Raw genomic sequence first — 18,021 nt, 5'->3', positions numbered from 1 at the left:
TGCACAGCTCTGCCCGATTTGGAAGAAACTGTTCTATTAATTTGATGCATGTTAATTGTTCCCAGGACTTATTAAGTTGCTTCGTCGTCGCTTTTCCAGCAAAAAGTATCTTGGAGATTGTCAGCAAAGGCCTTCCCGATATTTCTTAACTGGGAGAGGGGGTGGAAATAACACAGGGCACATACAAAGGGACCTGTAATGCAGGAATATGCGGCCGTCCCATACAGGGATTGGACCTGAAAATTTGGCATTATCAAAACCATGCTTTAACAGACTGAGCTAGCCAGGTTTCGGTATGGCTGTTCAAAAAGCGAACGAACCAAGGAGGTAAGGAGAGCCCTGCTAGATTAGGTTGGGATCAGGAGAGGCAATATAAAGCTCCTTTTCAGACAGTGCATAGTTAAACTCTGGAACTCCTTCCCACAAGACAGAAGGGACATGATAAAGGTAAAGGGACCCCTGACCATTAGGCCCAATCGTGGCCGACTCTGAGGTTGCAGTGCTCATCTCGCTTTATTGGCCAAGGGAGCCGGTGTACAGCTTCCGGGTCATGTGGCCAGCATGACTAAGCCGCTTCTGGCGAACCAGAGCAGCGCATGGAAATGCCGTTTACCTTCCCGCTGGAGCGGTACCTATTTATCTACTTGCACTTGGACGTGCTTTCGAACTGCTAGGTGGGCAGGAGCAGGGACTGAGCAACGGGAGCTCACCCCGTCGCAGGGATTCGAACTGCCGACCTTCTGATCAGCAAGCCCTAGGCTCTGTGGTTTAACCCACAGCGCCACCCGTGTCCCAAGGGACATGATAGATGCATATAAAATTAAGTATGGAATGGTGAAAGTGGGTGGAGAATTTTTTTCCCTCCTTCTCTCATAACCCTAGAATTTATTGGGCATTGAACTCATCCAACAAAGCTGAATGCTAGAAGATTAAGGACAGAATCTCCGCCGTGCAAAGAAGATCTGCCTTTTGCTGATTCTGCCTCTCAGCTTTTTGGCAGCCACTTTCTGCAGAGTCATTTGGTTTCAGGGAATGAGGAATGTCGAATAATGAACCCGTAAGAGGACTTCTAAGGCGGAGATGCTTCCCTAGAAACTCTGACCATCTATGAGGTTCCCATCGGTGCTCGAAGGCATTCGACGACGCCTTTTGAAATCTCCTTCCACCGCTTAGGTTTGAGCTTTTTTCCATCTTCCCCCGGGGGCTCGTCTTTCCAGATGATTCTAATCGAGGTTGCCTGTCGCCGCTGTTTATAAGTGTCTAGCTCTGCATCTCCACAATGAAAGGGAAGAAAACCCTGCAATGGGAATAGCCCAACAAGGGAATAGCCAAGCTCAGGTCCTGTGATGTCTCTGCTTTTTTTAAAAAAAGCAGAGACATCACCTTGCCAACAAAGGTCCGTATAGTGAAAGCCATGGTTTGCCCAGTAGTGATGTATGGAAGTGAGAGCTGGACCATAAAGAAGGCTGATCGCTGAAGAATGGATGCTTTTGAATTCTGGTGCTGGAGGAGACTCTGGAGAGTCCCATGGACTGCAAGAAGATAAAACCTCTCCATTCTGAAGGAAATCAGCCCTGAGTGCTCACTGGAAGGACAGACCCTGAAGCTGAGGCTCCAAGACTTTGGCCACCTCATGGGAAGAGAAGACTCCCTGGAAAAGACCCTGATGTTGGGAAAGATGGAGGGCACAAGGAGAAGGGGACGACAGAGGACGAGATGGTGGGACAGTGTTCTCGAAGAGACCAGCATGAGTTTGAGCAAACTGCGGGAGGCAGTGGAAGACAGGAGGGCCTGGCGTGCTCTGGTCCAGGGGGGTCACAAAGAGTCGGACATGACTAAACGACTAAACAACAACAGGTCCTGTGGGAGCCTGGTGAATCGTCCTGGGGAAGATGCCCTCTGCCAGTTGGGAGGGGCAAAGCAGCACCCCTCAGAGCATTGTTGAGTGCCTGGGTTCAGCCGCCATCTCTGCCACACAGGCAGCGTGGTGCAGTGGTTAGAGTGCAGGACTAGGACCTCTGGGAGACAGCAGGGTTGAAATCCCCACTTGGCCACAAAGCTCATTTGGGGTGAGCTTGGGGCAGCCTCTATACCTCTCAGCCTAAAGTAATCTCACGGGGTTCTTGTGGGGATTAACTGAGGAGGGAGGGAACCATGTACGCCACCTCCTTGGAAGAAAACACAGGGTATAAAAGCAACTGAAAGCTCAGTTGGTTAAGAGTGCAGTGCTGATAATACCACCTGCATATTCCTGCATTGCAGGGGGTTCGACTAAATAATAATAATAATAATAATAGTAATAGTAATAGTAATAATAGTAATAGTAATTTATACCCCACCCATCTGGCTGGGTTTCCCCAGCCACTTCGGGTGGCTTCCAGCAGAATATTAAAATACAATAATCTATTGAACACTGAAAGCTTCCCTGAGCCTAGCCTTGGCTGGGGAGGGCGGGGTATAAATAAAAAATTATTATTATTATTATTATTATTATTATTATTATTATTATTATTATTATTATTATACAGGGCTGCCTTCAGATGTCTTCTAAAAGTCTGGTAGTTGTTTTTCTCTTTGACATCTGATGGGAGGGCGTTCCACAGGGCGGGCGCCACCACCAAGAAGGCCCTCTGCCTGGTTCCCTGTAACTTGGCTTCTCGCAATGAGGGAACCGCCAGAAGGCCCTCGGCGCTGGACCTCAGGTCCCTTTCAATTCTGCAATTCTGTGAGTCTCTGCTTCTATCACAGTAACCCAGAGCAAGGCCAGGTAGGGGGAACAGTAGGGAATTGAAATGGTGGCTACACTTAATGGAAGGGGGTGTGTGCTCAGGGATCACATTAGCAGTCGATCCCATCCAAATCCCAAGGCTCCTGGCAGGTGCCCAGGTGCCGGTGTTTACCTTGCTAAGTTTCCCAGGCTATAAATCAGCCGGTGGCAGAAAGCGTAATTAACTGCTCCCGGCAATACATAAAAGGAATCAGAGTCCACGTTTACAGGGAACGGAATTGAGTCACAATGCCTTTCCCGACCCACTTTGGGCCGTGGGTTCTGAATTCGAATCCTGCCCCGCTGAAGCAAGGCTCTCTTCCCTGGCCAGAGATAGTTTGGCTGATAAACAATTTCTGTCCTACATGCTACTTCCCAAAGTGAGAAGTGTGGATCTTTTATCAACCATCCTTGGAGGTGAATCTTTCGTGAGGCTACAGTCGCCAAAGACAGGCTTCTGGCTGTGTGGTAAAGATTCCTAAAGCCAGCTTTCCCAGAGTCGGACGCCTTCTCCAGCTGCTTTGGACTACAGCTCCCATCAGCCCCACCTGCGCTAGCTAGGGCTGATGGGAGTTGTAGTCCAAAGCAGCCAGAAGGGGCACCAGGTGAGAGAAGGCGGATCTAATGTGATACCTGGCAATAGCAGGGAGATTCCGGATCCACATCCACCGTAGCAAGGTAATCAGGCTGCTGTGTTCCAGTCCCAGTTAAGATGCAGGGGACGTAGATCAGCTTTTCTCGTGGACCTTGAGGGGGGGGAAAGTCCATATTTAGGGATCTGTCTTGGGTGAGGAAAGGGACGAGCTCTGAGCGGCTCAGCCCAAGCTTAGAGAAATCTTTTGGCAAAGCTTACCTGTCTCTAATGCCATCCCAACAGTCTTTCGATATCACCTTGTCACAACGATCCCTGTAGGACGGGCAACAATCTGTCCCAATATTACATACCGAATGTGATTTCTCTAAGGTTACAGTGGACGCTCGGGTCGCGAATGTGATCCGTGTGGGATGCACATTCGCAACCCACGCCTGCACATGCACGGGTCGAAATTCACCGCTTCTGCACATGCGCAAAGAGCAATTTAGCACTTCTGCGCATGTGCAACTGCCGAAACCCGGAAGTAACCCATTCCGGTACTTCTGGGTTTCGGCGGTCTGTAACCTGAAAAATCGCAACCTGAAGCGGCTTTTCCCCAGACAAGATTGTGGCACCCAAATGGCCGCCGCAATCTCATGTGAGAAAATGGGATGTCCCATTTTTCCCAGCACATTTGGTGAGTATGACGTCGCCATCCTGACTAACAGCCATGGATAGCCTTATCCTCCACAGGTTTGTCCAATCCTCTGTTAGTGTGCCATGATCCAATACACGGAAGCTGGAATGTTTACACCAAAGCCTAAAACTGAAAATCCTGCTTGAGGGATCTGGTCGGCCGCTGTGAGAACAGGATACGGAACTGGGCAGGACACTGGCCAGATTCCGCAGACTCTCCTTATGTTCTTAATATTTCAGTGGAAGATTAAACTCCCATCTCTTGCGGGGGTACAATTAGTGGCAGCACCGTCCGTTAAGAGTTTGGGTGTAATCTTCGACACCTCCCTTTCCATGGAGGAGCAGATTGCAGCTATAACAAAGGCGGCATTTTTTCATCTCCGCCAAGCTAAGCAGTTGGCTCCTTACCTCTCTCGCCCTGATCTGGCCAATGTGATCCACACAACGGTCACCTCCAGACTTGATTATTGTAACTCACTCTACGTGGGGCTGCCCTTGAGACTGACCCAGAAACTCCAGTGGGTGCAGAATGCCACAGCGAGACTCCTTACGGGGTCCTTGCCATGGGATCATATTCAGCCGGTGCTTTACCAACTGCACTGGCTCCCGGTGGAGTACAGGATCAGGTTTAAGGTGCTGGTTTTAACCTTTAAGCCCTATACAGCCTAGGACCCTCGTACCTACAGGACCACCTCTCCTGGTATGTCCCACAGGGGACCTTACAGTCTTCAAACAAAAATGTCTCGGAGGTCCCGGGACACAGAGAGGTTAGGCCTCAACCAGAGCCAGGGCTTTTTCAGCCATGGCCCCGATCTGGTGGAACGCTCTGTCCCAAGAGACTAGGGCCCTGCAGGACTTGACATCTTTCCACAGGACCTGCAAGACGAAACTGTTCCACCAGGCCTTTGGCCAGGGCACAGCTTGACCCCCTCCTTTGGTAATCCTCATAGCACTCTAGCCCAATGGTTGCCATTAATCTGATTTGAACTGATTTTAGAATGAAATGATTTTAGAATGTTGTATTATCTTATTGTTGTTAGCCGTCCTGAGCCCGGCTTTGGCTGGGGAGGGCGGGATATAAATAAATTTTATTATTATTATTGTTGTTATTATTATTATTATTATTTTATTAAAAGAGCTGCTTAGTTGTTTTAGGTACAGGAGGTGGAACTTGTGGACCTCCAGATGGCACTGGGCTCCAATTCAAATGTAGGTGGTACAATTAAAAGATGGTTGGAAGGTCTTGCGTCCACAAAATATTAGACTTTATGGGACAAAGAAGTGTCTGGAAACTGTGGAAGTGAAATCAGAGTGAAGCCTCTTTAAATAGCTGTCCACATTCAAAACACATTCTTTCCCTCAAAGGATTCTGGGCACTGCAGTTTTACCTCACACAAGAGTTATAATTCCCAGCAACGAACTACAGTGCCCAGAATTCCTTGAGGGACGAGAAGGGGCTTCGGAGGAGCTTTAAAAGTATTGTGCGCACCACATCCTAAGACGAATGCTCAGTCAACAGGCCGCCTAGAAGCACCCTCTGATTCACAAATCCCAGTGACTCTGCATTTTCTGAATTCAGGCGCCCAGGGAAATTTTAATAAGCTTTTATGAATTGAAAGTAATTTGTTACCTGCCAGCTTGGACAACTTTTCTTTATTGTGCTGAGTGTAATAGGCGGTGCTGTTAAGAGGTGTGGGAGGTTAATATAGAAGACTCGATGTGGTTATTAATTCTTATTTCACCCTTCATCCAAGGACCTCAGGGCAGTGTAAATGTCCCTGCTACTGCTTTATCAAGGCAGGTGATGCTTGGCTTAATGTGTGTTTAGTGGGGAATTTAATTCAGGCCTCTTTGATGTCAATCCAGCGCTCTGGGTGCAGTTTCTTACACAATTCAGAAAGGGTATTTGAATGCAGACAATGAAGCAGCATTCATATAACCTGGCCATAATGATGCGGGCCTAGGTAACTACTAGGTTCGACTACCGCAATGCGCTCCACGTGGGGCCACCCTTGACATTGATTTGGAAACTGCAGCTAATGCAGAATGTCTTGACTTTTGGCTGGAACAGTTCTGCACCGGCGCATTCAGTACTTTTTTTGTGTGTGAATAAAACGAGGTGCCGGCACTCATATCTTGATAAAAGTGCCGGGCGTACCAGCACACAGTGAGTGTATTATTCCAAAACTGAAAGCTTTGCAGTGGCTGCTGGTTTGTTCCAGAGCTTAGTTTTGTTAGTGTAAAAAGGTAAAGGGACCCCTGACCATTAGGTCCAGTGATGGCCGACTCTGGGGTTGTGGCGCTCATCTCGCTTTAGTGGCCGAGGGAGCCGGCGTACAGCGCCAATGTTTGTCCGCAGACAGCTTCCGGGTCATGTGGCCAGCATGACTAAGCCGCTTCTGGCAAACCAGAGCAGCGCACGGAAACGCCGTTTACCTTCCCACCGGAGCGGTACCTCTTTATCTACTTGCACTTCGAACTGCTAGGTGGGCAGGAGCAGGGACTGAGCAACGAGAGCTCACCCCATCGCGGGGATACAAACTGCCGACCTTCTGATCGGCAAGTCCTAGGCTCTGTGGTTTAACCCACAGCGCCACCCTTGTCCCTGTTAGTTAGTGTAGAAATCCCTAAATGGACCAGGTTCCCTGAAGAGATATTTTTCATTCTTTATACACCAGCCAGATCATTGTGATCATCTGAAGACGCCCTCCTGACTGTCCGACAGTATTCATGTATTTATTTATGCCACATTTGCACCACATTTTTAAGTGTTATGATAGCACTTGAACCAGTCATGGCTTCCCTCCCCCAAAGAATTCTGGGAGTTGTAGCTCAGTATGGATCATCATCATCTTTGTTATGATAACAATAACAACTTGTTTTTTGTACCCCCACCCATCTGACTGGATTGCCTAGCCACTCTGGGTGGCTTCCAACATAATATTGCAGAAACACAACACAACAGAACAGCACATATTAAAAGTATCCCGATACAGGGCTGCCTTCAGATCAGTGCGGGATTTATGTATAAGCTAAACAAGCTATAGCTTAGGGCCCCACTCTTTTGGGGGCCCCAATTTTTTTTCACTATTAATATACTTCTACGTAATTGTATTTCAGTTCAACAATTACTTTGATAAAATACATATTTTGTTATGTGCAAATGGTTTAGATACCTATTAGGCCCATAAATTACCATATAGCATATATTCAGCACAAAAAAACAGCAACAAGGCTGTCTGCAGATGTCTATGGAAGATTATATCATTACTTATCTCTTTGATATCTGACGGGAGGAGTTCCACAGGGCAGGTGTGAGATCTTGGAAAAGATGTTAAGAGGCCCCACCCAGAGCTACAATTCACAGATTGTTAAACCACTCTGAGAATTGTACCTCTGCAACAGGGGCCTCTCAACATCTCTCAGCACTCTTAATAAAGTACAGCTCCCAAGATTCTTCAGGGGAAACCATGACTGCCTAAAGCGGTATCACAGCACTTTAAATAAACAGTACAAATGTGGCATAAGTTTCTTCACAAGCCAAGGCTTCTAGTGTGGTGGCCCCCACAATTTGGAATGTTGTTCCTACTGAAATCAGACAGGCGGCAACAATCCTGACATTTTGTCACCTGCCGAAAATGTTCCTGTTTTGCCAAGCATTTTCTGAGAACGAATGAGATCCTTCTGCATTTTATAGTTTTATGAAGCTTTGATGCTTTTATTGTAAAGGTAAAGGGACCCCTGACCGTTAGGTCCAGTCGTGGCCGACTCTGGGGTTGTGGGGCTCATCTCGCTTTATTGGCCAAGGGAGCTGGTGTACAGCTTCCGGGTCATGTGGCCAGCATGACTAAGCCGCTTCTGGCGAACCAGAGCAGCGCACGGAAACACCGTTTACCTTCCCGCTGGAGCGGTACCTATTTATCTACTTGTACTTGACGTGCTTTCGAACTGCTAGGTTGGCAGGAGCAGGGACTGAGCAATGGGAGCTCACCCCGTCACAGGGATTCGAACCGCCAACCTTCTGATCAGCAAGTCCTAGGCTCTGTGGTTTAACCCACAGCGCCACCTGCTTTTATTGTACACCACTATTATATTAGCTATAGCTAGTGATGGTTTGTAAATTTTCTTTTATTAAATTAAAAAAACTGAGCCCTGCTGGAACAGAGCAGTCCCCACACCTTTCCTCCCACAGCAGCTAACTGGATGTCCCTGGGAAGACCACAAGAAGGGCACAAACGGAACAGCACATCCTCTTTTACACCCTCAACAACTGGTCTTTCAATGTATCCTGCTCCTTTACCTGGAAGTTTTGCCATAATTATTAGCCACTGATAAACCACACCTCCTCTGTACTTGTGCCTAATCCCTTAATCTTCCTCCTGAGCAATCTTGATTTGGAAGCACTGCTAAACCTGATTGTCCTGTGGCTTGAAATAAGGTCTCAATTTTTTCTGGCCGGTGGTGGAATCAGTTTGAGACTTACCTCTCATAGCATCCAGAGGGGTTGCATAACCTGGGCCATGGCATCCACACTGCTCTGTAGGTTTTGGAAGAGGGAGAAGGAAAGAGTCAGTATAGTCACATCAAAAATATTATAATTATTATTAAAATTAACTTACAGCAATAAAAAGCACATACATTAAAACCAGCATTAAAAAACAGAGAAAGATGTCAAACTTATTCACATTTTTTTTAAAAGGCAGGACTGAAACAGACATCCCACCCATTGAAGTTACTTTAAATTATTTACTTCTAATGAGAGACTGACAAGTAAGGGATGCAATCATAGGGGCAGTGCTTTTTTTCTGGGGAGTCACAGGGGTATGCATACCCCTAAAGATTTTGTGAATCCAAGTTTGGCCTTATTGAGGGGCAGTATTTCAATGTGAGTAGGAAAATGAGAGTACCCCTGAAATACTGAGGGGCAGTATTTCAATGTGAATAGGAAAATGAGAGTACCCCTAAACATATTCCAGGAGGGGAATAGGGTGTGTGTCCCCAGTGCCGATTTCCGTATGAGCTAAACAAGCTATAGCTTAGGGCCCCACTCTCTTGGGGGCCCCCAAAAAATTTAAAGGAAAAAAACCCTGGAAGTTTCCAAAATACAGTGGTACCTCGGGTTACATACGCTTCAGGTTACAGACTCCGCTAACCCAGAAATAGTGCTTCAGGTTAAGAACTTTGCTTCAGGATGAGAACAGAAATCGTGCTCCGGCGGCGCAGCAGCAGGAGGAGGCCCCATTAGCTAAAGTGGTGCTTCAGGTTAAGAACAGTTTCAGGTTAAGTACGGACCTCTGGAACGAATTAAGTACTTAACCCGAGGTACCACTGTATAAGATAAAAAGCAAATAAAATAAAATAAAACCAACATACAGCAACAGTGTTTTGTGTTGTGTAGGCTCCTATGATGTAAGTTATGGGCCCCACACACAGCATATATTCACCCCAAAAAACAGCGACAATTTGTGGTTGACAAAGGACAGCTGGACGTATAAAGGGCCCTGTTACATTCAGTAGTGTTGTAAACAAAAATATGCCCTTTCCCCTTATGGGGTATCCAAGAGCCCATATAGAGTCCTTACATAGGTTCCCTATTGGTAGGAGAAAATAACAGAGGCCAACCAGAGAATATTGAGAAGCAAAGCAGCTGGTAAGCCTGATCTTTATTGATCTGTTGCAACAGGGTGCTCCCCTCACACGCAGGAAAGCAGGAGGAACCCAGAAAAATGGCATGCAAGGCCTTATAAAGACTTTTGAAATTCCCCTCCTGTAGATCCAGACCACCCCCAGAAACATCATACATACATCACAGAAGGGGTGTAACCTAAGACCACCCCTCAGATACATCCCACCTACATCACAGAAATTTTAATATTGTTTTTCTCCTGTTGTTGTTCATCTCCTGTCTGGCAGGTTACTTGATTGGATTGCCTGAGGAGCCTGGCCAGTCTTTTGTAATAATAAGGCTCACACCCTTATTCAAACACAGACATACGCTTAAGACAGGATTTGTGAAGGAAAAGACAATGGGGAGGCTTTTCCACTTTGACCTTGCAGAGAAAACATTTGGTCAGTTTAGGAATCAAAATGGTTCCAGGTTGGTCTTCCTGTGCTGATCTATGTATGTGCGGTTATGAACATTACCGTATACCGTATTTTTCGCTCTATAGCACGCACCCGACCATAACACGCACGTAATTTTTAGAGGAGGAAAATCCGTAGGCATGCCACCCATAGGCATACCCTCCATAACATGCACAGACATTTCCCCTTACTTTCTAGGAGGAAAAAAGTGAGTGTTATGGTGCAAAAAATACGGTATCTAAGACCATAAAATTCCTATCCCAGTAGCTGAGGGCCTCATCAGACCTCAATCCGGCCCTGTGCATGTCTCCTAACAACTGTCCACAGCACCCTTAAGAAACTACAACTCCCAGGATACTTGGGAGGTGGACGGACAGGAACACGGCATCATAACATTTTAAATGTATGCTGCCACCAAGAAAACACCCTCCGCCCCTCGATATTCAACCGAAATCTTCCATCCTGAGCCCGCTAGAGCTAATCTTGGCTTCTTCTTCTTCCTCAATATCCAGTTTTTGCACCTGCTTGCAGTTTGAGTTGAGCAAGAGTCGAGCTGTACACTCGTATAGCCATTCCCACAACCTCTGTGTGACAGTCCTTCTGGTCTTTTGAAGGGAGGCAGGTGGCCAAGGCAGAGGGGGGAGCGCAATAAAGGACGGACCAGTCAAGGCTGGGGGGCATGAATAGGGGACGGACCACAAGAGGAAGACTTGGTTCCCAGAGTCTCATGCAGATCAAGTTGATAGATTTTATGCCTAAATGGCTTAAATGAAGTGTCAGAAATCAGGGAGACCAAAAATTTCAATAAGGAATGGGGGAAATTGATAAGCTATCTTAAAAAGCATTGTAAACAGTTAAAACTGTTATTGGACATTGGAATATCCCTTGTAGCTTAGTGGTGAATTTTGGACACAGCGGAGATGTAAAAGATTTGGATGATCATAAAAGATGCAGGAGGAAATGATTAACAGTTGGGGAGGAGGAAAGCCCAAGAGATCCCTTGTTTTTACTTTATATGTTCTACATATAAAGAACATATAAAGAAATTTTATATCAATTTCAATCTGAAAAGCCAAACAAATAAATTTATTTTGAAAAAGAAAACAAGAAAGAGCTCTGGTTTTCCAAGTTCACTTTGATAATACCCAGATAACAGAGAGGCGTTTTTTTTAAATGTAATTTTTAGGAGAGATTAAAAGGTAAAATAAAGGTTTTTTTTTTAAAAAAAATGTAATTAGGGTTGTGTTCAATACTCCCCACCCACTGACCGGGCCAAATTTACAAGTTAAATTGTTTCTTTAAGTGCTTTAACAGTGTAAACCGCTGTTGCAGAAAGGCAGCATATAAAGGCAATTCATAAATCATAATTATTAATGATAAAATAATAAGCGTAATAAGCTACTCAGACTAAAGCCATTGAAATCCCATTTTTGAGCTATTTTAAAGGATTATCGACTTACCATACATCCAAATTTCCCCGGACATTTTTGCAGATTTCTGCCTGGACACTACTTCCAACTACAGCATTCCGAGAATGTCAGGGAATATTATGGTTTGGATCCAAGTACGTTATACTGTGGGTAGACCCATTCAAATGAATAGCCCTAAGTTTGTCAGGCCCGTTTATTCTTAATGGGCGCACTTGGACTAACGCTAGACACAACCTTCAGAATTTGTAAGGAATGTGGAGATAGTTGCATGATGTTGTTTATATAGAAATTATGGGATGCGTCCAGCTAAGTTATGCAATCTATCCAGAATAGACGCATTGAAATTGAGGGATCCAGGTCAGTCTGGTCCATTCACTTCAACAGATTTACCCTGAAAAGATCTAACACTGGCTACAACCCTATAATAAAGCTTTTGAGTGTCAACACAAGGGGGCTTGTGAAGAAGGCACAGCAGAGACTGTACTTTTTGAGAATTCTAAGGAAAAACCATCTTCCGCAGAAACTGCTGCTTGCCTTCTATCACTGTGCCATTGAGAGCGTGCTCACTTATGGCTTATGTGGGTGGTACGGAAGCTGTACTACCCAGGACAGAATGGCGTTGTGCAGAGTTGTTAAGGCAGCAGAGAGCGTTGTTGGCTGCCCACTCTCCACCTTAGAGCAGATTTATGCCACAAGGTGCCATAGGAAGGCACTGGACATAGTAAAAGATCCATCACATCCTGGTCACTGTCTCTTCGAGCTCCTGCCGTCGGGACGGAGATACAGGACGATGAAGACAAGAACGAGCCGTCTTAAGAACAGCTTCTTCTCCAGAGCGATCTCGGCCCTGAATGGGAAGCCTGGACTTTGAAAGTCATCTAATATTCCTTGCTGTATTATACTGTATTGTTTTAATTAGTGTTTTTATAGTTGTTTTGATTTTGTGTGGAGTGCCCTACCTGGGTGGATGGAGCAGCCAAGTAATTTCGTTGTCCCCGAGAGGGGGCAATGACAATAAAGATATTATTATTATTATTATTATTATTATTATTATTATTAAGAAGAATTCTAGAGAATGTTTAGTTTGTCACTGTAATGCACACATAAGGTGTTTGCTTCACGATACCACAAGTCATGATCAATATCTCCATGTGCTGCCCATTAATTAATGCACTCCAGACTAGTTTTGAGGGTGTGTGGCCTGCTTTACAGAAGAGAACCCTATACTGTATTTAAAGGTGGCCTATTTGATGGGCTATCTAGTAGGGCTGCCGTACGTCCAGGTTTTCAGAAACACATCCGGGGATTTGGCCTGAAAATGGCGTCTGGGCGGATTTTTGGCAAATTGGCAAAATGTCCGGGAAAGCTAGACATATAGTATATAGTTAATGCTTTTTATAAAATCATTTAAAAATTCAAAAAAGGCCCAATACTTTTATTTTATCACAAAAAAGCTCTATAACTTTCTCTGGATTTTCACTTTTGGGAATATGGCCACCCTATATCTAGTCCAGGTCTGATTTAAAGATGAAGTAAGGTACAGTAAGAAGGGAGAACAGAAAATGCCTTCATACTGCCCATCCACAAGGTTCTAGCCAATGTTATTCCTGCTGAGAGTAGACCGATAGAAACTAATCCACATGAGTAATTTAGGCCATTTAATCTAGCTAGATTCCATCAGCAATTAGCTCCTGGTAGATGACTGTACACCCTTGAATGGAAACTCCCTTGTCCGTGTCAATCATTGTTGTTTATGCTCTTCCAATATCATTTGCATGGGTGCAGACCTCAAAACTGGTCAGACCACACCTGGAATATTGTGTCCGGTTCTGGGCGCCAGAGTTTAAGAAGCATATTGACAAGCTGGAATGTGTGCAGAGGAGGGTGACCAAGACACGACCAAGGGTGTGCAACCTGAGCCTTATTGGGAATGGTTGAGGAAGCTGAGTATGTTGAGCCTGGAGAGGAGGAGATATGCTGTACCAACTGCACTGACTCCCCGTGGAGTACAGGGTCAGGTTTAAGGTGCTGGTTTTAACCTTTAAAGCCCTAGAACCCATGTACCTACGGGACCGCCTCTCCTGGTATGCCCCACGAAGGACCTCAAGGACCACAAATGACAACACTTTGGAGGTCCCAATCCACAAGGTGATTAGATTGGTCTCAACTAGGGCCAGGGCCTTTTCAGTACTGGCCCCGACTTGGTGGAACGCTCTGTCACAAGAGACCAGGGCCCTGCGGGACTTGACATCTTTCCACAGGGTCTGCAAGACAGAGCTGTTCCGCCTGCCATTTGGTTTGGACTCAGTCTGACCCTTATGTTTCCCTCTCCTTACGGTTTTGATCTATGGACAACTTTTAAAATGAGGCTGCATTTTAAATTGCAGTTTAACCCGTATTTTAAATTGGTCCCGGTCCCCCCCCCCCCCAGTATGCTTTTACTCTGCTCTGGCCGGGGAAGGTAGGGTATAAATAAATTATTATTATCATTATTATTATTAATAATAATTAGAGAGTCATCTTCAAATATCTGAAGGACTGTCACATGGAAGATGGAGCAAGATTCTCCTGCTCTAGAAGGTAGGACTCGGAACAATGGCTTCAAGTTATAAGAAAGGAAATTCTGACTAAACTTCAGGAAGAACTTTCTGGCAGTAAGAGGTGTTCAACAGTGGAATGAACAGCCTCAAAAGGTTGTGGACTCTCCTTCCTTAGAGGCTTTTAAGCAGAAGATGGATGGCCACCTGTAAGATATGATTCAGCGGTGGCTTCTGACGAAACCCTGTTGCCCCTTCAGTATCCAGACCCTCCTCCCAATCTTCTCCCCCTGACGTCTTCTCAGGGTCCCACCACCAATCTCTCAGCTCGGAGCCTTCCTCCTCTGGGGATCTGTGGGTCTCCTCGAGGGTTCCCCATGCTTTTCATTGTGCAGTCATGATGATTTGTGCTCATGATGGTGTCAGGGCAGGATCCTGCTTTCAAAAGTTTCAAGGAGGGCATATGGTTTCATTTCATATCAGATATTCATTTCCCTTCACGTCCTACCGAAATCCTGCCACAAACATTCCCCTTTAGAGAGCCAGTGTGGTGTAGTGGTTAAGAGCAGTGGACTTGTAATCTGGTGAACCGGGTTCGATTCCCTGCTCCTCCACATGCAGCAGCTGGGTGACCTTGGGCCAGTGACACTTCTCTGAAGTCTCTCAGCCCCACTCACCTCACAGAGTGTTTGTTGTGGGGGAGGAAGGGAAAGGAGATTGTTAGCCGCTTTGAGACTCCTGCGGGTAGTGATAAAGCGGGATATCAAATCCAAACTCTTCTTCTTCTTTATTTTTCGCCCTGCTTTCGTTTTGCAAAAGTGGCCCCTCCTGAGGGCGATTGTGCAGTAACGTTGGGGAAGCATCTCAGAAAAAGAACTACAGTGGTACCTCGGGTTAAGAACTTACTTCGTTCCGGAGGTCCGTTCTTAACCTGAAACTGTTCTTAACCTGAGGTACCACTTTAGCTAATGGGGCCTCCCGCTGCCGCCACACAATTTCTGTTCTCATCCTGAAGCAAAGTTCTTAACCCGAGGTAATATTTCTGGGTTAGTGGAGTCTGTAACCTGAAGTGTATGTAACCCGAGGTACCACTGTAATGGAAGTGGAATTCTATGTGGACGGTCTGGTATCAATCCAGCACCGAGGCTCTTTTATTGCATCAATGCCCCTACAGAAAAGCTTCAAAAGTCTGGAGAGACCCTGAATGAATGAATGAATGAATGAATGAATGAATGAACGAACTAAAAGAGAATGCTAAGACTGAATAAGATAAGTGCTGAAGATGCAAAAAGGTGGAGGGAACGATCTTTCACATGTGGCAGACTTGTAAAAGGGTATTGGGAAATGCTCCATAACGAATTGAAAAAAATGTTTAAAAGTTCTCCCCCCAAAAACATCACACACACACACAGTCCTTTCTGTTGGGGATAATTCAGACTGAAATTCCCAGGTATCAAAAAAGGTTATTTATGTATGCTACTACTGCAGCCCGTATTTAGTTACCCCAAAATGGAAAACGAGCAAGGTCCCAGCTAAAGAAGAGTGGCAACTGAAGCTGACGGAATATGCGCAGCTTGCAGACTTAACATATAGAATAGGAGAACAAGAAGAACATATGTTTAGAGAAGGCTGGAAAACGTTTATTGAATATATGGGGGGGGAATTGCGTACACCTGAAAACGCTGTGAGCATTAAGATAAATTCAACAGTGTAAATACGTTTTGATGGAATACGGAAGGGTTTAGTTTTTGTAAAATACGCGGGGATTTATGATATGCAAAATGAACCGTGGAAAGGGAAGAAGGGAAGTCATTTATATTTTAAGGATGTCAAAATGAGTATTTTAAATGGTAAAACAGAAAATTTAATAAAAATTATATATAAATAATAATAATAAAATAAAAGAGAATGCTAATTATTGCTCCAGCCTGCCAAAGACAAGAGAGGATCATTTCTTACCTCCTTTGTCGGACTCCTCTTGTTCCGGGACAATCCCTCCTTTTGTCTGATACATTCTCTGGCAGCCCGGACTTGTGCGTCTGACGGTAGTAAGAAGATGCTCGAGATCTGCTTATACCCAGAGGGATCCTCTAAATATATGTGTGTGCACACCCACCCAAGAGGATATCAAAACAGTGGGTGAAGAAGGCGTGGTCTTGTAAAGGAACTCATTAAGGGAAAAGCTGACTCGCGAGAAAGCTTTTTTCTTGGCCCACTCACCCCATCTACCTATAGCCAGGTGATCACACGCCCTCTGGAGATCTCAGAGCTCAGGAGGAGACAGTGGCAGAAGATTCCGATTCCAGTTGGTCCAGTTCCTCTTCTCACACGGCCTTTGATGAAAGCACACGTTGGAATGGCATGATCTCTAACTGTGCCTGTTTATCTGAAGCCCTCGTTTCTCTCTCTTTAGTCAATTTGGGGGCCTTTAAAAAAAGATAAAGGGATGTGGGTGGCCACAGAGCCTAGGGCTTGCCGTTCAGAAGGTCGGCGGTTTGAATCCCCGCGGCGGGGTGAGCTCCCGTTGCTCAGTCTCTGCTCCTGCCAACCTAGCAGTTCAAAAGCACATCAAAGTGCAAGTAGATAAATAGGTACCGCTCCAGCGGGAAGGTAAACGGCGTTTCCGTGCGCTACTCTGGTTCGCCAGAAGCAGCTCAGTCATGCTGGCCACATGACCCGGAAGCTGTACGCCGGCTCCCTCGGCCAATAAAGCGAGATGAGCGCCGCAACCCCAGAGTCGGCCACGACTGGACCTAATGGTCAGGGGTCCCTTTACTTTTAGGGGTGGTATTGGCTGGGTGGATGGGCATAGCCAAGGGTAGAGAGGGGCAGCTGCCTCCCCTAAATCAAGTAAATAAATAAAAATACTTAACTGAAAGTAGAAATTATCAGAATGTTAAAAATTGAAATGTTTGCTGAGGTCACTTGTACTGTGGAGCAGTCATTCAGGAGAGAGTACCGTATTTTTCGCTCTATTGGACGCAGTTTTTCCCCTCCAAAAATTGAGGGGAAATGTGTGTGTGTCCTATGGAGCGAATGCAGGCTTGTGCCATAGCCGTGCGCAACCCCTCCGGCAGGGAGAGGCTGCACGGGGCTATAGCTTCTTTAGCCCTGCGCAGCGTCTCCTAGGAGGTAGAGGCTGCACGGGGCTAAAGGGGAAGCCTTCTTCCATAGCTGCGCGCAACCCCTCTGGCAGGGAGAGGTTGTGTGCAGCCTGTACGCTGCTCTTTGGGGCTGGGGGGGGGATATTTTTTTCTTGATCCCCCCCCCCAAAAAACTGGGTGCGCCCTATGGTCCGGTGCGCCCTATGGTGCGAAAAATACGGTAATCACCTGGCTAAGGAAAACGTCTCCATGGGCTCTACTCACTGAGCGTGCACAGAAAAACTGCCTTGGGGAGGGGAGGAGTTATTTGAGAAGAAAGTGCTGAAGGGTTTTCAGCAAATCCAAGAAAACTTGTTTTAGTTTAGATTTTTTATAAGCAAGATGTAAAAAAGGTGTGCTCTTTGTAATTGTGCAAAATAGGCTCGTTAACCGCATGGAAAGTACCCCCTGGTGTTTATTTTTTGCTTAACTTCCTAGTTTTCAAACGACTGGAGATTTTGACAGGTTAGAATCATAGAATCATAGAATCATAGAGTTGGAAGAGACCACAAGGTCCAACCCCCTGCCAAGCAGGAAACACCATCAGAGCACTCCTGACATATGGTTGTCAAGCCTCTGCTTAAAGACCTCCAAAGAAGGAGACTCCACCACACTCCTTGGCAGCAAATTCCACTGTCGAACAGCTCTTACTGTCAGGAAGTTCTTCCTAATGTTTAGGTGGAATCTTCTTTCTTGTAGTTTGGATCCATTGCTCCGTGTCCGCTTCTCTGGAGCAGCAGAAAACAACCTTTCTCCCTCCTCTATGTGACATCCTTTGATATATTTGAAC

The 18,021-nt window shown here is 45.8% G+C and overlaps 2 protein-coding genes across 3 annotated transcripts in view; both read right to left on the bottom strand.

Moving 5' to 3' along the window:
- Positions 1 to 16,268, bottom strand: part of LOC309358467 (methanethiol oxidase-like) — a 29,986-nt gene extending 13,718 nt beyond the window's left edge. Inside the window, exons 1-3 of one of the 2 annotated variants that reach the window (XM_081891611.1) lie at positions 16,048 to 16,268; positions 8,521 to 8,574; positions 3,401 to 3,513 (exon numbers count right to left, since the gene is read on the bottom strand). In XM_081891611.1, coding sequence (XP_081747737.1) covers positions 3,401 to 3,513; positions 8,521 to 8,574; positions 16,048 to 16,102 — 222 coding nt within the window. In that variant the 5' untranslated portion in view covers positions 16,103 to 16,268. Of the gene's footprint in view, positions 1 to 3,400; positions 3,514 to 8,520; positions 8,575 to 10,642; positions 10,768 to 16,047 lie in introns of those variants that run through there. The other variant, XM_081891610.1, reaches the window with a different exon arrangement.
- The window catches only part of LOC309358499 (methanethiol oxidase-like), a 183,623-nt gene that overhangs the window by 121,830 nt on the left and 43,772 nt on the right, over positions 1 to 18,021 (bottom strand). The window lies entirely within an intron of this gene.

Source organism: Podarcis melisellensis (assembly GCF_964234715.1).
Source record: "Podarcis melisellensis genome assembly, chromosome: 16".
In the NCBI taxonomy this organism is placed as follows: domain Eukaryota; kingdom Metazoa; phylum Chordata; class Lepidosauria; order Squamata; family Lacertidae; genus Podarcis; species Podarcis melisellensis.
This window is presented reverse-complemented; position numbering and strand designations above follow the sequence as displayed.